Below are 19,301 nucleotides of genomic sequence, written 5' to 3'. Positions count from 1 at the left end.
TGTAGTGTACCTAGTTTTAGTGTTTGGGCAAGAGTAAACAAAGGCCAGGGAAGGAGCAACCGGCTATGCAGGGATCGTCGGCAGCATCCATCCCCACTACGCTCTCGGGACGGGAGAACTCCCATGCCGATTCAGTAAGCCGAGGCCTCTCTCACTTCCGACATCTTGTGAGAGCGACAACAAGAGATACCTCCTAGTACCTGATGTAAAGAAGGAACGACTGTCTCTTGCTGCAACATCATCGTCTTTCCCTCCCGTCCCAGTGACTGTCTGTCTGCCAAGATGGTCCGCGAGGACCTGGTCGAAGGCGCCATCTCCTGTAAGTAAGCCCACCTCATTACCACCTCCACCACCACCATCACCACTTCCACCATCACCTCCACCACCACCTACACCACCACCACTTCCTCCTCCTCCTCCTCCATCCTAACACCGCTCCGCCCCCCAGTCCTCCAAGATCCCTCTGTCGCATCGGCGCCCATCGAGCAACGCGTCGCCTTTCTGCGCTCCAAGAACCTCACCCAGGAAGAAATCGACACTTCTCTCGCCCGAACAGGCCAATCGCCTTCCCCAGCCACATCGACAACCTCACAACCTCCACCACAATATCGACAACAACAGCAATACCAACAACAACCACCCTACAATAATGCCTATCAACCCTATGGGACTTGGCAACAGCCTCTCCCCGAACCTCCGCGCCGTGACTGGCGAGACTACTTCATCGCCGCGACCGTCGCTTCAGGCATTGGCTACGGCTTATATTGGACTGCCAAACGCTATGTCTACCCCTTGATCGCCCCTCCCACTCCACCTCAGCTCGAACAAGACAAAAAGAGCGTGGACGAGTCCTTTGAGAAAACATTCCAACTCCTCGAACAACTCTCCGCCGATACCGAGGAGCTCAAAAACGCCGAAGCACAGCGCAAAGAGCGACTAGACGCAGCCCTCTCGGAAGTAGAGAATGTCATTGGTCGGATGAAGCTCGCCAACGAGGAGCGCGAACAAGAGGCGAAACGCAACGCCCGAGAATTGGGCGAACTGCGAGATCTGATTCCCAAAGCCATTGAAAAGGAAAAACAGGCGCAAGAAGAGCGATTGAAAGAGTTGGGTACGGAAATGAAGAGTCTGAAAACTCTGGTGCAGAATCGCATGCGAGATGGTGTAGGCTCGACTCCCCTCCGACCTTCCACGCCGAGCTATTCATCTTCACAACAACAACCACCATCGCAAAATGGCCAAGTGCTAGGAAATGGTACTCCTGTGCAACAATCGGACGACGTTCCCTCCCCCTCCTCCTCCTCTTCTCCTGCTGCCGAAAACAGGGGAAATTCCTCGCCATATACTGCTCCCGCGAGCACTTCTTCCTCATCAACAACAAACTCGAATCCGTACCAATCCCGTTTGTTGGGAAATAGTGCGGGCAAAGCTGCGATTCCCGCGTGGCAATTAGCTGCGAAGAAGAAGTCGGAAGATGCAAAAGCTGCTGCTGCTGCGTCAAATTCCACTACTACTACCACCACCCCCACGTCAGGCACACCAGCGACGAGTGATGTAAAGGAGAGTGGGACGGTGCAGGATGCTGTTGATGGCTCGTCTGCATGATTGATCATGCGAGCATGTACTTTTAGAATTGCTTCTTTAATTACCACCACTTCCACTGCTACTGCAAGACCACCAACAACAAAATCTCCACGTCCATCATCTAGTCAAGCGTCAAGCATAAAGTGATCCTCGAGCAGACTCTTGCTGGCCACGAAACTGAATCCCCCAAAGGGATCGGCTTCCGCACTGGCATAGGGATCGTTCGAGTGAGCCAAGAGCTGGTCGTCTGCCAACTTGCCGCTGTTGCGAGACACCACGGGGCTGAGGGGAAGATCGGTGAACTCTTGCGCGAAGTTCTCGGCCAGCTCCGGATCCGTAACCACGGGCTGAATGGGCTGTTCAAGGTACACATGATTAGCGTCCAGACCATCATCATCATCACAAAGACACTTGATACTCACAGGCTCCATCTCTCTCCTCTCCAGTTTCTTCCAATCAATCTTCTTGAAGAAGCGGTGTGCCTTCAGCTCCTTGACCCCTTTACTCGTCGTGCCACCCAGACGCTTGTGTGGCTCCTTGCGCAGGAGGCGCGTCAGAATGTCTTTGGCATCTGGTCCCAGATAGTACGGAAGCTGCAGCTTTTGCTTGACAATGTTGTGCTGAATCTTTGCGTGATTGTTCCCACCGAAGGGCGGCTGACCCGTGAGCAGGTCGCATCCTATTGCTCCCAAGCCCCACCAATCAACCGAGAAATCGTATGGTTTTCCCTCCACCACTTCGGGAGCCATGTAGTCAATCGTGCCCAGGATGCTGTTGGCGCGATCGTCCTCCTCCGCCGATACCTTGGACAGACCAAAATCGGTGAGCAAGAGATGACCTTCGGCATCGAGCAGGCAGTTCTCGGGCTTCAGATCGCGGTAAATGACACGAACTTCATGATGCAGGTGCTCCAGCGCCAGTATTATCTCCGCCATGTAGAATGCAGCAACTTCTGCCGTGAACATGCCCTCCAAGGCCAGGTGCGTGAAGAGCTCGCCGCCCTGCGCATACTCCAGGATCAGGTAGAGCTTCTCCTGGTCCTGAAACGCATAGTAGAGCTTGACCACGAAAGGGTGGCGGTTGACGGATTCGAGAATGGTGCGTTCGGTGCGAGTCTGCTCGATGAGTCGCTTGTGAACCGTGAGACTGGCCTTCTTGAACTGCTTCTGTGCATATAGCTTGCCTGTGCACTGCTGCTTGACCAGGTGGACGGTGCCGAAAGCGCCTTTGCCAAGACAGCGCAGTGGTTCAAAGTCCTCGGCATGCATCTTCCGATGCATCGAGCCCGTTCGCAGCCCACCCTCCACAGCTTGGGACGCAAAGATCGGAGTGTGCGAGCCCGCCAGTGGACTGATGAAGTCAGTGTCCAGAGGAACATCATATGCTTCCATCTCGGTGCGGTCACCATCGCTGCCTGCCGAGGAAGGGGTGGCTGTCGCAATGGAAGCGTTCGACATGACGCGGGCCAGACTAGGCCTCATGCCATCCAGATTGAGAGCGTCGAGTCGCTCGCGAAGAGAGCTAATGCCACCTTGCGGAGTAGCTGGATGCAACGCGGGACTGACGGCACCAAGGCGAGGGGTGTTGACTCGAGAAAAGTCCGATTCCTCGCCATCCGTGGTCACGGGCGTTTCAAAGCCTTTGATGACATTGACAGCAGGCGCAGCAGGCATCATGGCCCTCTTCTTGTCCCTTTGGCGTTGCTTCTTGGCCTTCTTACGAATGGCTTCATGGTCGAGTTTCGGGACGGACTGGCGCTGTTCGGTCTCAGTGTCTCGTGCGGTCATCCTCGGAGTGCTGATCTGCATCGGTGGAGAGCGCTGAATGCCCAGGTCGGCATAGCTGGGCTCGATGTCCATGGCTGGCATACTCGATTTGCTCCAGCAATAGGGAATGGCAGTGCCTCAAAGTGGGCTCGTTCGTACGTCCTCGGCCGCACAGTGGGCAGCGTGCGCAGCTGTCACAGTGCGATCTGAACTATGCAGTATGCATGTGACGGTTGGCGGTGTGCAAAGGTGCGGCACTTGGGAACTTGTGTGCAGTGTGGCTCCTCAATCGAGCCTTGTATCGTTTTCGCCCAGTTTCAGGTGTCTCCTTACACTGGGCCCTGAACACCTAGCCAGTCCAACGCGGCGAAGCTGGAATCGGTGCGAGACAGTCCTGCAATGCCGCCGGGGAAGATTGCGACGAATGCGCCGGAGTCGCTCGTGGATGTGGTAGCGGTCGGAGCGGAGTAGCCCATCGACGGCGACGTGGATCTGGTGGTGCGTTTACTGAGGCCGTCAGAGGGGATCCGACGACGGGAATGATACGGCGAGTGGTGTGTTGCGGTGGTATGAGGTGTTGATGTAGGAGCGAAAGAGGACGACCTCAGCTTTCGACAGGACACAGAACCCGGAATTGAGGGTCGCGCACCGAACCGCTCAGAACTAAATTCGGTACGACACTAGGTGCATTACCTACTAGCTTACTCAGATGATCAGCCGCATCCACGGTTCACAATGATCATCCGGCGGTGGAATGCAGAGTGTTCAGCAGCGATGTGATGCATGGCTGCATGCGCGTGATGCTCACGACTACATGTATATGTAACACTGCTCTTCATTGTACGTTCTGCTTTTAGGTAGACTAATGATGGTCCGACTCGATGTAGACATACCCGAGACTACCTTAGGTATTGTTGCTCAGCCTTCGAGTGCCCACGAGGTATAGACATGTAAGATTATCCGACGGACGCAACACGAAACGCCGGGAGTTGTAGTGACCGGAGTCGAGTGCAGCACAACGGAAGATTATGCGCTGCTATCACCCTGAGCAATACAAAGCACCTGGTGGACAAAGGGGTTCCAGCAGCAGAGACGGGCAATGTGATCATGCTGAGCAGTCTCTTTGATCGAGACAGGACAGTAGTAGGTACAGGTACCTAACATGTAGTGGAGAAGCTGCTATTACAGCTTCACTGGGCTGTCATTGCTTTAGATCGCGATTCTGAGCACGGCCCGCTCTAGTTTATCCATCGGCATTGAAAGGACAGAGGAGACTAGGAGGTAGTGGCCGAAGCCAGTGCTCTCGTCTATACCCTCTCACAGTGCTCTCGTCCATCTACCTTCTCGTCTATCTTCTCAAGTAACCTGTCGATCTCTTGTGGCCTCTCTGGCTTAAACTACAGGTAGGTAGCGGGATCAGGACATGAAATGAGAAAGTTGGGTAATCTGCCAGTCTGTGCCAGAGCAGCAGCCGTAGCAACCCGTACGCTGCTACTCCGTCCTCCCGATTTGCGCCAAGCAGTTGGGCTGAAGGTTCGTTCCTAGGATTGCGGCCTCACTTGGGTCAAAGCCGTCGGGCAAGGGGTCGCAGCACGGTATGAAATAACAAGCGTTCGATCTGCTCCAACCGTCCACTGGTGCAGGGCGGAGGCTCGAGAACCAAAAGGGGAAAAGGCTCGAAGACTCGAAGGCTACCTTAAAGTGATTTAAAAAAACAAAGTGTAACTTAACGACCTTCTAGGAGGTATGGAGTATGGACTTGTGGAGGATTCACTTGGAGGCTGCTGAGTCACGGATTCAGGTTCGGCAATGAATAAGCAATCCTTGCCACTGGGTTGAAGAGAAGAAGAGCTTTGTCAGATTATTTTTTGAGAGTGGAGCGCCATTGTCCAATCGGTAAGCTTGCCGGACTCTAAGCTCGTCGGCCAGAATTTGGAGTGAGTGGATGCGGAGTCCAAACAGTCATTTAGGTATTTGGTAGTTTTTACCGACCAGCACATTTCTAATTCTTGTCTCTTCTGTCCATCCTTCTTGGTCGCCCGACACACGATCGACCTGCCCTTCAGCGTGCTGTCATTGGCACTCCAGGAGTCTTCACCGCCTTCAATCTAACCCAGCTCCTGGGGTCGCCTCTCCTCGACCGCCGCTGCCTCCGCCGCTGAAAAGTCACTACCGGCAAACAACACGCTCGACATTTCTTCGCGCAACAGCTGAGTCTCTGCACAAAGATGACCTCGCAACAGAATGGCACCGCTGCCAATGGAAAGATGGGACACACTGCGAAGCGGAGCTCAGGACGAGTAGTGCCAGCCATCCCCTTCAGCTTGATCAGGCCAGCGCACCAAGTCAAATCGCTCCCGAAGCAGCACGATGGCACTGTGAAAGCCGCTCCTGCGCTCACAGACCCGCAAACTGTATCTGAGCAGGGACAGAATGGCGGAAGCGAAGTTGAGCAGCAGGCTCGCGGTGTTGAAACGCAAGAGGCGGATCACTCAGTGAGAATCGAGCAGAAGCAGCACCAAGAGCACGAAGGGCGGGAGAAGACACGGTCGTCGACAGAGACGCCTATATCGCGAGGCAGCGCTGTCATGTCTCTGTCCAACGGAAGCACACCCGAACATGTGGCTAGCCAAGTTCTCGCGCAGCGCGATGTGCTTGCAAACGGCCAGGCGGCAGCATCCAGTCCTGCGACCACATCCAGTCCGACATCAGGACGATTTGACATGCGTCAGACCAGAGCCGAGTTACCGCCTGCCTTCATTCCGTCAGCAGTACAAGAGCTTTCCGTGTCCGCTGCGTCTTCACAGCGTCGTCCATCGAATCTGTTCCAGGGCCTCCCAATTCACCCTGGCACGAGCAACATAGTCTTTGGTGGCAACGAGTCCACAGGATCTTCGCCAGCGCCTCCTCCTGGTGCAGGTTCTGCCTTCGTGCCTCCACCAACCATGCACCATGGCCATGCCCATCATGCGTCTGTACCACATTCCCAACGCTCCCAGAATGGGAATCACGCCACGCCGTCATGTGCAGCACGACAAGTTGCTGGACCACATCGTCAGTCAACTACCCATGTGCCGTTCCATTATTCATCACGCGATAATTTCGCCCCCAATGGGCATGCGGTAGTAAACGGATACGGACCGCGGTCTCGTTCTGGCTCTCACGCCTCGTCCAGAGCTGGCGTCGAATTACAATCACCGTTGTCCAACGATGTGGATCGATCTATGGACAGCGGCAAAGTCATGTACCCCGACAGCAAGCCACTTTTCGCCAATCGACACTTTTCGCCTTCTTTCCAACAGCACATGCAGCCAGCTCCGCCGAACTTCCCACATCCCGAGATGGCAGCTGGTTTTGAGAATGCGGAGTCCATGCGAGATCATGTTCTGTCACAGTTTCAGAATCCCGCCCTGACCGATTGTAAGCTTTTGGTATTGGAGCACGATGGATCTGCGCGCTCCGAGCTCGACTGCCATAGGCTCATCCTGGCCCGCAGTCCGCGACTACTCGAAATCATCATAAACAACTCTGAGGGTCCTCATGAGAACAAGTCACAAGTGCAGGTCCAGCTCACAGGCCCCCGTGTACGCACAGGGCCTTTCGTCGATGCTGTCCGATATCTCTACGGCGGTCAACTTCCACCTTACGACCTGTACAATCTCGCACCGACCGCTTCGACAGAGGACCGAGTGGAGGTTGCCTTGCAGTACATCGCGACAGGAGCGTGGCTCAAGATTCATGCTGTAGCTCAACGTGGAGTGGAAATTGCTTCGAGCCTGTTGCAATGGGATACCATCACGCGAATTCTCGCTTTCGCTCTCGATGGTGGACTCGGCCAGGGGTGGCCGATAGAGTATGGTAGCGAGAAGATGGGCACATCTTCAAGCAATGACCATTTCGCCAAACCGGAAGCTGGTGGCTCCCCGATCCACGAACCACACTCGTCTGCTCTGCTTGGCAGTGTGCTCGAGTTTGCTGTGCACAATTTGCCCCCCAACTTCTATATGGACTCTTCTGCACCTCAGTCCGACGCGTGCCCTCGATTGCCATCCTACCCACAGCATCACGAGAGCAAGACTTCATTATCCGATCCGCGATTGAGCAAGATCCGCTTTGGAGAGATGTCCAACGAGAACGACGGTCACCAACGGCCGTCTTTTGCGACCACTATTGTTTCCAGCATCTTGCTTTCACTTCCATTCCCTCTGCTGAAGTGTCTCCTGGAGCATCCTGCCCTGGCTGGCCGTCTCGGCACCGACACTGTGGGCAGCATCATGCGTCAGGTCGTCCATGAGCGCGAGAATCGCCGACGAAAGACACTCAAGAGCCGTAATTCCAGTCGCATTGACGAGACTGCCGATTATCAGCAGGTCCAGAATCTGTACTGGGAAGAGGTTGTGGAGCCGTCCCCTCTGACACGAGCCGGCTTGCGTCTGGCACGCCGCCGAAGAGGTATTGACACACCTCCGAGCTCTGCTGATACGGATGTCGCTCAGTGAGCAATTTTGCTCGATTTCTAAAAGAAAAAAAAAACAAAGCTTTAGTTTGTGCGTCGCCATGAGTGCGATTTGTCTGTTGCATAGCAAGCGGGAGGCGTTACATGATGATGGGACGGGCTTTTTCAAGATACCTATATGCAGCGCTGCGACTGATGCTTGGATGATGAATTAGCGGCGTGCATATGGGAATGGAAAAGAGATGATATTGGAGCGTTTTGAACCACCACATGGTTCGGGAAGGGATGTTGGCGCGGCAAAAGTGTTCCAGGGCCTCGTTTGGGCTTCACATGAATGACAGGGAGGATCGCGCACAGGCTGCATTGTATGCCAATAGTAATTGCTCTGCTTTGTCTGGGCAGATGGATCAAGCTACCTCCGTTTATAGCACATCAAACCGATCAATACGGCTGATTCGGATAATGAACGGGGTTGATAATACCATCTTTACTGGTCGAAGTTCGCGCTACTGTGACATTGATGCTATAAGGTAGGCCGGTATATACGATCGCTTATACGATAACTTATACTGCCCTCGAGTTCCCCCCTTCTGCTAGATTGATGGGCACCTAGGTAGGTAGTAATATATCGCTTGGCGCTGTGCCAAGTCCATGGAAGTCCAATGACACGTGAGGTCAAAAACGAATGCTAACCTTTTCGGAAAGTGAATCTTCTCTTCCCTTTCACGACCTGTACCTGACTTCCCCTCATGAATCCCGTCCATTGGCCCCTGTTTTGACCTCAATCACGGGTGGGAGGCAGGCAGAGTGTCCGGTCCGGTCATCTGCACGCCTGAGAACATCCACTGCTGTGATCAACCTGTTTCTGCTGTGAACTTTATCAGAATGACGTACAGCTGGTTGATGTATCCACATCGAAATGGCCAGTACATCTAGTACATACCTATATGAATACCAGGTACATACCCAAGATAGGTACAGGGTATATAACAGGTAGGTCGATATTATTTTCGGAGCCTTCGAAGCAGTTGAATCTCCCTTTTTTTTCCTTTTCCTCCACACTTGGGAGACAAAGATGTCGTCGGATCAAGAGTCCTCCGAACAGCAACAGTCTCAGCAGCAGCAGCAAGACGAGCAGCAGCCAAACCTGTCTCGAGGAAATGGTCCATCAGAAGCTGAAATCAGACAAGAGTCCTCCCGAGCTGCCGAAAAGGCGCTCGCAGCACAGAATAAAGCCAACGAGCTGAAAGAAGCTGCCAAAGGAGCAGGCGATGCGGACGAGCGCCAAAAACTCATGGAGCAGGCCATCGATAAGCAGATTGAGGCAGAGTCGCTCGGCAAGACTGCAAAGTATATGCGAGGAGGTGCTTTCCAAGGCATGTGTGTCGGTGCAGGTCTGGGAACAGCACCAGGACTCACGCTGGGAACATTAACGGGCACGATCGTTGGGGGTCTCACATCTGCACTATTGGGAGGTCTGGGAGCCGGGGTGGGAGGACTCGTCGGATGGGCTCATGGGCCGTTTTGGAATGTGGGTGAAGTGCTTGGGAAAGGCATTCGAAAGGTTACGGGTGATTTGCCGAGCTGGAAGGCTACGGAGGACCAGAAGAAAAAGTTGGAAGAGATGATTGCACAGGCGAATAAAGAGGAGATGCCAGGTACGAAAGAACTTAAAAGTATGGCAAAGGATGGTTGGGACGGTGCCAAGCACCAGGGGAATTCGTGGTATCAGACTGGAGCGTCGTATATGCCTGGAAGTCGACCTGATGCTACTGGCAAGGCGCACGATGGAGCCGGGCAGTCGAATGGATCCGCCAAGCAGGATGATGAGCCAGTGCGTGCGAGTCCGGATACTGTTGAAGCTGTGAGGCAGGCTAGTACGTATTCTCATAATACTGGAAATCCTCGGCCAGATACAGCCCCTAAACCTGGAGTGACAAAGACAAACACTTCTTCGAAGCCGTCGCAAGCGGACCCGGCGCATGCACGAAAGCAACCTCGAAAACTGGAGAGACGGTCAAATGGATCCAGTCTACAACCAGAGCAACGCAAACCCCGCAAGCTCGAGGTTCGTTCGCATTAGAAGGCACTCTTTGGGTCTCGTTCATATATCATCATCAATGCCGAACAGACGATGCACATCTTCAACGACATCCATCGGACCGTCCATCTCGGCGACAGGATCGGCATCGCAGGTCTGGAAAATCCAGCCTTGTGTCGCCGGCAATGTGACATGTCGCCGCGGGCTCCACAAAGCTCATAGTTACACACTTTCGGCGCTGTGACTTGACATCCTCGTGCCACGATGTGACTGTACTCGCAACAGGCAACCGAAGAATTCGAATCTCTTATCATCGCGATACAAGTTCTAATCACCGCGTTGAAGAGTTATGAAGGTGCGTGCCATTATGGTGGTGACGCACGATTCGCTTCTTCATGAAGTTGCGTTTTTGAGGGGACTTGCATGGAGAAGGGGGAATTGGCTGTGAGTAGCAGACCTGATGATGAAGAGAAGAGTAGTGAGGATGACGAGGCGGAGGGGCAGAAGAGGAGGAGAAGAGGAGGAGGAGGAGGAGGAGGAGGAGGAGGAGGAGGAGGAGGAGGAGGAGAACAAGAGTCCTGTATCGTCTTCCAAAAGGAAAACCTGTCAGAGACATTCAGACTCGAAGGAGATGTGGAACAGTATGAGGAGATTACTGCGCAGAGCGCCACGAAGGTAGGAAAGAGGTGATGACTTTCCCGCCATTTCTCTCTTCCCCTTCCAGCTGCGTAGAAGTACAATATCTATATCAGCAGGTATCTCCTGTTTCCACCATTTCCGTCAGCTTGTCAGATGCAAGAATAGGAACTACCTAGGTACTGTAATTGTCAACTCACGAGGTGGCTGTTCTTCGGCTCAGGTAGGTTGAAGCAAAAGCAAGTCCCTGTAACAACAATAACAACAACATCAACACACTAAACTGTTGACATAACAACAGCAATAAGAGATGAGGAAGGTACGTGTAGGTAGCAAACTTCCACACATTAGCTTCGAGATGTGACTGTTCGAGTGAGTCAAACAAGAATCATAACTACAACGTCAACAACAACAACAATACTGAAGAGACGGACACAGACAAGGACACCAACAGAATCAATCAATCAACATGACATCCCCATCCACTTCCATCACCTCCACCTCCTCTGCAGGATCTGCAGTAGCAGGTGATGACATGGTTGACGCGTTGGAGAACCTTGACCTGGATCCATCATCAGCATCATCAGCATCATTACTCTTGCGCGATCGAGAGGATAGTGGCCAGAATTCTACTACTGCTATCGGCACCGATACGACGAGAGTGGTGGAATTACCTTGTGGTCATGAGATTCGGATGACGAGGGAGGAGATGGAGGAGTTGGAGAGGCGGGAGTTGGAGAGGGGGGATATGATGGACGAGGATGAGATGGACGAGGATGAAGGGTTTCGATGTGAGGAGTGTGGTGAGTTGGACTTATTTTTCCCTCTTTCTTTTTGTGTGTGTGTTCATCTTCTACGACGACGACAACAAGGAATGATGCAATGTTTACTGACTTTTCGATCTTCTTTTCTTCTTCTGTCTCTTCTCCATAGATGAGCGAGAAGCATGGAAGAGTCTCGACGGGGAATTAGACAGCCTTGAAGTCCAAGTCATCAACACGTGCGTTCTTCGACGAATTCTCCCTGTTGCAGCGGGGAGTTTTGGGCCATGGGAAGACATCTTGCCGATGATGATGCAGCAGCAGTTCGCGGAGATGTGCACGACCGCTCTGCATGCAATGGGGCAAGGGCTTCACGCCAAAGACGTTCTGATAGGAGCGCTACCAGCAGATTTGAGTGCGTGGATGGAAGACTTGAGTCTGAGGGCACTTCCTCCTCCTCCTCATCCTCCGCCGCCGGGTTGGTGGAGACAACTTTTGCAGGCCTGGATCCGGCGGAGCATCAATTTCTTGATTCGGAGGCGTTGTTGCGATGCGTTGAGCAGGTCGCCGGGGCATGCGGGTGTGCATTGGCATCTGGATGACCGTCGGATTTGGTGGACTGATCCGATGCAAATGGAGCCGATTGAGCTGTACTATGATCCCGAATAATCAATGGGAGCGGGAGCGGGATGCGTCGGATGATGTTGTGAGGAAGCTGTGGTGCTCGCTCCTGCTTTGTTTGTACACGCGCGGTGCAAGCTCACTCTCTCACTGTACTAGGTTAGGAGGTACAATACCTAGGTACCTTAACTTCACTTGCGAAATTCTGGTCAGGGGTACGCTTTGGAAGGTGGATCCAATTCTCGATGGCTCGTACCGGGTGTAGATAGGTATGCACCCAGCAAGTGCTCCATTATATCAGGTAGGTAGACGTGTGAAGCCTTGAACAATGGAAGAGAAGAAAAGGTTTCGGCGCATTCGGTGAGACGTGGAACATGGGAAAATGGGAATAGTGGGAATAGTGGGAATACCTTACCTATTCATCCTCGCCGCCTGTGCCTGATGATGATGACTACCTGACCTTATGTACAGTCACATACTGCATCTTGGGCGAGAAGAACAGGAAGTGATTTCACATCATCCCATCCATCCATACATGATACATTCGGTCGTGCAAGGGTGTCTATTATTACATTAACTGTACGGTACCTGTACCTATTGGCGGGAGGGCCCTGGTGATAAGAGTGACGCACTTTTTCATCTCTGCCCAAGGCAAGCCAGATTAGTTTCTACATACCTACCCAAGGGTACATGTATGGGCTGTATTGAATTTTGTATTGACGGGAATATTGAATGGCGGCATCTGCGGGGATTCAATGCAAAGTGGAATGCGCTGGCACGAAGCAAGTGAGTTGTAAGAGTACTACTGTACACGTCCTGCGCCGAGAGGTAGGAGGGAGAAGAATGGTAGATGTACGGTAAAAGTTGTTGATGATGGAGCGGAAAGTGGGACAACTGGGACGTCGTGAACTCTTCTCCTTCTAGAACTACCTACCTCCTTGACACTGTAGTCTGTGCCTAGAGGTATACCCGACCAGTGACCTACCTACCTACCTACCTACCTACCGACCTACCTACCTGTACCTACCTAATACCTATTACCACACTACCTGACCTGAACTGATCTGACCTGACCTTACCGACCGACCGACCAACCTACCTGACCTCGTCACTTCTACCACTTACTACCACTGCTACTACTACCTGTACTTACTACTGCACCACTCAATCCTCATTGTATGCCGTCCACCGCCGTGCTGCTTCAAGGTGCCGATTGCGCCCGCCTTTGTTCGTCGACATCACTGCTGCTCGTGACTTTCCGAAGTTGATGCGCTCGACTTCCCCATTCCAGGTAGCACGACCTCTGTGATCCCCCTCGCCCGCCTCGCGCAGCTCCGCCCTGCCTGAATCCACGCCGCGGTGCAGTGGAGCCAGCAGCAGCAGCAGCAGCAGCAGCAGCAGCAGCAGCAGCAGCAGCAGCAGCAGCAGCAGCACTAGCAACAACAGCACTACTAGCAACAGCAGCAGCAGCAGTGGTGTCGGCGCTGCGAGTTTGCGCCTGTGCAAGGACAACAACTGGTCGAGCAAGCGCTAAAAAGCGTCAGGGTACGGCCGGCCTTCATCTCTGGTTCGAACCGCTGCGCTGGGCTGAGACGACCGACTGAGACCACCGTCTGTCAAATGGACGTTGCTTCTTTGGAAACCACCCATAGACACACCCTCTCCGCCCTCAACCCGCCGCTGCCGCCCCCGCCCACCGCCGACCCGCCCGCGACCACCATTCCGAGCGAGAAGCAGCGCTATGAGAGCCAGGTAACGGCGTCGTCAGCGAGCAGCGAGCCCGTGCAGCAGCACACCCCGCGAGCGACAGCCTCGCAGCAGCACCAACAACAGTCTCCCACTACGCCGTCTGCCCACTCCAAGTACGACGACGCCTATCACCAAGCCTCGCAGTCCATCGCCTCGAGGGCGGCGTCTATGAGCATATCCACGCCCACGTTGCAGCATCACCCGGCGCGTCAGCGTTACGCGACAGACATGGACTACAATGGCAACAACCACATGGATGTGGATATGGATGCGGACCCGTTCAACCAGCAAAAGTACTCGCGTCCGCCGACCAACTCGAGTGGACTGTCCTCGCAGTATTTACCCGTACACACACAGGATGATGGCAGCAATCGGGCGCGATACTCGCCCATGAACACGTCGCCCACCGCATTTACGAGCCCTCCACAACAGCAGCAGCAGCAGCAGCAGCAACTGACGCCGAATCCCGTGCAGTACACCTCGTATACACCCCAGCAGGCCGCGCGTCAATCGCCTCATAGACAGAGCCAGAGCCAGTACGCTTCGCCCACACAGCAGGGAAGATACTATGCCTCCCCGCCTGCCTCAGTGCGAGCGCACACCAACCAATTACCGCCACTGCAATCGAACTTGCAGTCGCCGACATCCTTTTACCCACAGTCTGCTACGCAGCAGCTGAATGCCGTATTTGGCCACGACGCTCCCGAACCGGAGAAGAAGACGCCGCAGCAGCAGCAACAGCAGCAGCAGTCAGCGCACGGCAACAGCACAGTTCCGCAGTTCTCTCGAATATACAACGCTGCTGACTTGCATTGCCAAGTCAATGCGCAGCCTCCTTTTAGGAGAGCGAACCCAGAAGGTGGCTTCATCAGCCCGCTGCAAGCACTGACGACGCACCTACCGGCGACGTATCGAATATGCAACCCGGCATTTCAGTACGAATCCTCACGAAATCCGCGAAGAGTGCTCACGAAGCCGAGCAAGGGTGTCAAGAATGATGGCTACGATAATGAGGACAGTGACTACATTCTCTACGTGAACGACATCCTGGGGTCAGAAGAGACGAACCACAAGAACAGGTACTTGATTCTTGATGTGCTAGGACAAGGTACTTTCGGACAGGTGGTCAAGTGCCAAAACTTGAAGACGCAGGAAGTGGTGGCTGTGAAGGTCGTGAAGAACAAAACGGCATACTTCAACCAGAGTATGATGGAAGTGTCGGTGTTGGACCTTCTGAATGGCAGAATGGACAAGAATGATGACCACCATATTCTGCGCTTGAAGGACACCTTTATCCACCGACAGCATCTGTGCTTGGTCTTCGAGCTGCTGTCCGTGAACTTGTACGAGCTGATCAAGCAAAATCAGTTCCGAGGGCTGAGCACCACACTGGTCCGGGTGTTCGCACAGCAATTGCTCAATGGACTGTGTTTGCTCAGCAAGGCAAAGCTGATACACTGTGATCTGAAGCCAGAGAACATTCTGTTAAAAAAGTGAGTGCGCCTCCGTCCCCCCCACCCCCGTTGTTTTTTGCAAGCAGCCGCCGCTGACACATTGGTGGGTAGCCTGGAGAGCCCGATCATCAAGATTATTGATTTTGGGTCTGCCTGCGATGAACGACAAACCGTATACACGTACATCCAGTCTCGCTTTTACCGATCACCAGAAGTCTTGCTCGGTCTGCCCTACTCTGCCGCGATCGATATGTGGTCGCTGGGTTGTATCGTGGTGGAACTGTTTCTGGGTCTTCCATTGTTTCCCGGTTCGTCGGAATATAACCAAGTCTCACGAATTACGGAAATGCTGGGATTGCCGCCCACGTGGATGCTCGAAGTCGGCAAGCAGTCGGGAGAGTTTTTCGAAAAAGTACACGATGAATTTGGGCGGAGAACGTACCGACTGAAGTCGATGGAGCAGTATTCTCGGGAGCATGGTACGAAAGAGCAGCCGAGCAAGAAGTACTTTCAGCAGACACGGCTGCCAGATATCATCCGAGCGTACCCTATGCCCAGGAAGGGAATGAAGCAGAACGAGATGGAGCGAGGTATGTTTCTGCAGTGAAGAGAAAGAGAGTGCCTGAGAGCGAAGAGATTCTGACAGTGTGACAGAAATGGCCAATCGTGAGGCTTTTATCGACTTCGTCCATGGTCTCCTCAACATTAACCCACTCGAGCGATGGACGCCGCAGCAAGCACGTACGCACCCTTTCATCACACAGCAGAAGTTCACAGGGCCTTTCCAGCCACGCATGGATCTCAAGCCGACATCGCGGTCGCCCGCACCGGGTGTGCAACAGCAACAACAGGCGGAAGCTCTGTCCAGACAACGGCAACAGCAAGCGCAGGCGGCACAGGTGCAGCAAGCTGCGAATGCCGCTTATGCAAATGCTATGCATGGCATGACGCCCAGTTATCCCACCACTCCCACCGCTGCGCAACAACAACATCAACAGCAGCAGCAGCAGCAGCAGCAGGCTGCGATGTACCAGAACATGTACAGCCCGAGTCAACAGGGCGCCCCTCCACCGTATCCTTCCAACCCCCCGGTGCAATCTGCCTACGGCCAGCAAATGCCCATGATACAACAGCCGCCTCCTGTAGCCGGCATGAATCCTTATGCGCAGCAACCCCCGCAGAACCTATATGCCCAAGCTACCACTCGGGCCGGTCGGCAACGAGCGAGCACAATGGATGGAAACGGGAATGTTAATGGCATTCCCTCTGCGCTCCAACGAGTGGTGAGCCACCTGGACCCCAACCAACCTATCAGGTTGCAACCCAGTCCAGCATACTATCCACCGCCCCAAGATGGACAATCAGCAAGTGATATCGGTAGTATCGGGTCGCGACGACGAGCGAGCCGAGCTGCCGGAAACGGCAGACAAGGAACAAGTGGTCAGGAACGCAATTTTGTGAGAATGCTAGAGGACCGGACGTTGGAGGAAGGCTGGAATGGCAAAAATGCGCAGTGGCCGGGCAGCAATGTATGAGTGACACAGTGAACGAAGGGCGCTTTATGACGAGCATGACGGAAATAATCGCATGACGGACAGCAGAATGAGAGATGAAGATGGTGGGTGGGGGAACAGGTGCTGGATGGGACAGCTATCATATCGTGCTATCGCTACCTTACCGCCGAGGCAGGACCCTGATGCCACCCGCGAAAAATCTCTCCATCACCGCGACGATAGCGAAAAGACATGATGGGAAAAAAAAACCTCCATCATATTCCATCATGGACGACGTGTGCAGAGACGCATGTTCGGATTGATGCTCTGCTCTGCTCGTGCGCCCAGGAGTGGATGTGAGGTGGTGGCTATAATGTATTCTCATGCTCCATGCTCCATGCTGGCGGCGACATACCTCAGGTATATATAGTAGAACTACCTACCTACCTACCCATCATCCATGCCTGGTGAAGGAGGAAGATAAGGAGCCCGGAAGAGGAGTAGAAGGAGTAGTTTGTGGATACGATCGAGTCAAGAGACTAAAAGACAAAAGACGTGGCGGTAAACAGGCAGACAGGGGTCTGGCACATGTGATTGATTGCCAGTCAAGTCAGTCCACCACTCCACCACTCCACCACTCCACCGATACCACCACCACCAGGAGCAGCAATTCGCATTGCTCCGGAAATCTCATTCTTGGTACTTGATACTTGAGTGAGGATGGCGAAAGAAAGGCCGAGAAAAAAAAAGCAGAAGCACAGCGGATGATTATCTCTTTTTGCCCCAAGCGAATGAAAAAGCAAGAAATGGGGGAGAGGGAGGGAAAGAGAGAGAGAGAGGGAGAGAAAGAGAGAGAGAGGGAGAGAAAGAGAGAGACAGCAAGAGGAAAGAACCACCGTCAAACTTATGATTCTGGGTGTTGTATTGGTAGTATCTTGTACATGCATGCTACAGTACGCATGCTTCTCCCTCTTGTTTCCTGCTCGTCCCGCCTTGAAAGCTAGAATTTCACATGTCATCGTGTCCACTTCAAAAAGACCCGAATTCGTACATTGTGTGCTTCTGCTCTGGTACATAATCTCAGGTGATGCCACGTCCATGAAACTGACCACTTGATCGCCGCGGCGGCAGCACCACGTGCGTCTGCATACATGCTATAAATTCAGGTCTGTCCCTGCTTGGTAGTGTAGTCGTGTGAGGAGCCACCAGTATCATGGGGATGTATGCGGACCCGCTGAGCTATCTATGCTCAGCTAGACACCATCTGGTCCATCCTTCTGTTATCGCAATCGACATGATTTCGTGTTCAAGGTGCCCGTTGCACTGGAGATCCGCTCCGAGGTGTTGCCATCGGAGTGGTTTCCACCGGAGCAGTCTTCGAGGAAGCTTCGTGCACACCCAGCACTGGCGTCGGGATGGGCTTCAACGGCAATGCAACCGCAGCCTTCGGTAAAACGACTCGTGGCTTCTGTCTCGCATTCTGTGATTCAGCGAGAGTGGTCTTCGCAAAGGCTGCCTCCACACTTGATAATGTGGCAGTCGTCGAGGTTGTAGGAAGAGCATCGAGCTTGGGCTGCTCCTCGGCTGTCTGCACAGCAGAAGCCGGTCCCGGTGCCTCTACTGGCTTCGCAGTTGTTAAGGGAAGGGCCTTTTTCGCAGCCAATTTCGCAGCCTGCGCTGCTTTGGCCGCTGCGGCATTCGTGGGTGCACTCGTCACCGGTGTGACAGTTACTGGCAAGATCTCCGTCTTGAGCTCGCGATTCTTCTTGGGCTTGGGATCCGGTGCTATATGACCTGTCAACACTGCTCGGCCCTTGTCTCACTGCCGGAGATCAGCACAACTGACCTTTTTCATTCTCTTGCACATAGAATCTCCTCAGTAGCATGATGGCCTCCTCGCGGAACAAGCCTCCGTAGCACGGGAAAGTACTATCGATCCCCGGGTCCGAGTGGACGTTCATCACTCCTCCACAGCCTCCAAAACGGTCGTTCAGACAACCAAAGTAGACAGCCCGAATACCATACTGTCGAAGAGCAGATCCGCACATGATACAGGGCTCAACCGTGACGTAGAGGTCGGTCTGATGGAGGATTGATTGCGGGTGTTTCGACATGATCTCCGCGAGGGCCACGAACTCGGCATGGCGGGTGCCCTACACGTTAAGTCAGCTCCTGAAGCAACCTCAGAGGGTGGTGACCAGCGGCACGGTGGGCCCTGCAAAGCCGGGGGAAGCGTGAATCTACTGACATTCAAACTCGCATTTGTACCGTTAATGCCCCTTCCAATGATCTTTCCCTCGTGCACGAATACGCAGCCCACAGGCGTTTCGTCCGAGGCAAGTGCAAACTCCGCCATGCCGATGGCCTCGCGCATGAAGCCTTCATGATACTCGCGGTCCGGGATGGGACCGAACACCATCTTGGCGGGGGGATCGCCTGTCGTGTGTGGATGAGGCGGCCGAAGAGGTCTGATATAGTTTTCGTCGCGCTAAGTTGCTTGCTGGCGCGCACTTCTTGTCCAAGTCGTGGTTATTGGTGCTGTTGCTGTTGTGGTTGGTGTTGTTGTTGCTGATGATGAGAAAGCTGCGATGGAAAGTCAGAGATGGTGTGATGGAGCCCGGGAACAAGCAGGAAAACATTTTCACCAAAAGTCGAAGGTGCGAGGCTCCACGGGATGCGGTGGCAGTAGCGAGCGCGACATTCACCAATTCGGCACCAAGCGGCAGTCACGAAACTGGTC

At 53.7% G+C, this 19,301-nt stretch overlaps 7 protein-coding genes across 7 annotated transcripts; 5 read left to right on the top strand and 2 right to left on the bottom strand.

Moving 5' to 3' along the window:
• Positions 1–219: 219 nt before the first annotated feature.
• Positions 220–3,912, bottom strand: SEPMUDRAFT_150074 (kinase-like protein). Its single transcript, XM_016905951.1, has 3 exons — positions 2,007–3,912; positions 449–1,940; positions 220–319 (listed from the first exon to the last, which is right to left on the bottom strand). Exons 1-2 carry the CDS (start codon positions 3,450–3,452, stop codon positions 1,710–1,712), a joined length of 1,677 nt encoding a protein of 558 aa, XP_016759169.1. The 5' UTR covers positions 3,453–3,912; the 3' UTR covers positions 220–319; positions 449–1,709.
• Positions 283–1,605, top strand: SEPMUDRAFT_142548 (Pex14_N-domain-containing protein; the record flags this gene model as incomplete). Its single annotated transcript, XM_016903005.1, has 2 exons — positions 283–319; positions 449–1,605. The coding sequence occupies 2 exons, from the start codon at positions 283–285 to the stop codon at positions 1,603–1,605; spliced, it is 1,194 nt and encodes a 397-aa protein (XP_016759170.1).
• A 1,567-nt stretch (positions 3,913–5,479) lies between the features above and the next one.
• Positions 5,480–8,257, top strand: SEPMUDRAFT_150073 (uncharacterized protein). The gene has a single exon (XM_016905950.1). It carries the CDS (start codon positions 5,579–5,581, stop codon positions 7,847–7,849), a length of 2,271 nt encoding a protein of 756 aa, XP_016759168.1. The 5' UTR covers positions 5,480–5,578; the 3' UTR covers positions 7,850–8,257.
• A 624-nt stretch (positions 8,258–8,881) lies between these two features.
• SEPMUDRAFT_164633 (uncharacterized protein) lies at positions 8,882–10,696 on the top strand (the record flags this gene model as incomplete). The annotated part of the gene is made up of 1 exon (XM_016908123.1): positions 8,882–10,696. The coding sequence occupies one exon, from the start codon at positions 8,882–8,884 to the stop codon at positions 9,887–9,889; it is 1,008 nt and encodes a 335-aa protein (XP_016759167.1). The 3' UTR covers positions 9,890–10,696.
• Positions 10,697–11,464: 768 nt separating this feature from the next.
• Positions 11,465–12,209, top strand: SEPMUDRAFT_126652 (uncharacterized protein). Its single transcript, XM_016902090.1, has 2 exons — positions 11,465–12,045; positions 12,118–12,209. Exon 1 carries the CDS (start codon positions 11,551–11,553, stop codon positions 11,911–11,913), a length of 363 nt encoding a protein of 120 aa, XP_016759166.1. The 5' UTR covers positions 11,465–11,550; the 3' UTR covers positions 11,914–12,045; positions 12,118–12,209.
• A 1,657-nt stretch (positions 12,210–13,866) lies between these two features.
• SEPMUDRAFT_47419 (kinase-like protein) lies at positions 13,867–16,603 on the top strand (the record flags this gene model as incomplete). The annotated part of the gene is made up of 3 exons (XM_016909033.1): positions 13,867–15,107; positions 15,180–15,658; positions 15,723–16,603. 3 exons carry the CDS (start codon positions 13,867–13,869, stop codon positions 16,601–16,603), a joined length of 2,601 nt encoding a protein of 866 aa, XP_016759165.1.
• A 1,672-nt stretch (positions 16,604–18,275) lies between these two features.
• Positions 18,276–18,980, bottom strand: SEPMUDRAFT_26873 (tRNA specific adenosine deaminase; the record flags this gene model as incomplete). Its single annotated transcript, XM_016908419.1, has 3 exons — positions 18,276–18,346; positions 18,408–18,714; positions 18,810–18,980. Coding segments are annotated over 3 exons (549 nt in total), but the record flags the coding sequence as incomplete, so codon positions are not given.
• Between the last annotated feature and the right edge of the window lie 321 nt (positions 18,981–19,301).

Source organism: Sphaerulina musiva (genome assembly GCF_000320565.1).
Source record: "Sphaerulina musiva SO2202 unplaced genomic scaffold SEPMUscaffold_7, whole genome shotgun sequence".
Classification (NCBI taxonomy): Eukaryota; Fungi; Ascomycota; class Dothideomycetes; order Mycosphaerellales; family Mycosphaerellaceae; genus Sphaerulina; species Sphaerulina musiva.
The sequence above is the reverse complement of the archived record's forward strand: the minus strand, read 5'-3'. Positions and strand labels throughout refer to the sequence as shown.

Bases quoted from the DNA above. Each gene is read 5' to 3' on its own strand.
- SEPMUDRAFT_150074 (XM_016905951.1), bottom strand. From the start codon at position 3,452: ATGCCAGCCATGGACATCGAGCCCAGCTATGCCGACCTGGGCATTCAG. The intron at 1,941-2,006 runs GTGAGTATCAAG...TACCTTGAACAG, and splicing joins AGAGGAGAGAGATGGAGCCT to CCCATTCAGCCCGTGGTTAC.
- SEPMUDRAFT_150073 (XM_016905950.1), top strand. From the start codon at position 5,579: ATGACCTCGCAACAGAATGGCACCGCTGCCAATGGAAAGATGGGACAC.
- SEPMUDRAFT_126652 (XM_016902090.1), top strand. From the start codon at position 11,551: ATGATGATGCAGCAGCAGTTCGCGGAGATGTGCACGACCGCTCTGCAT.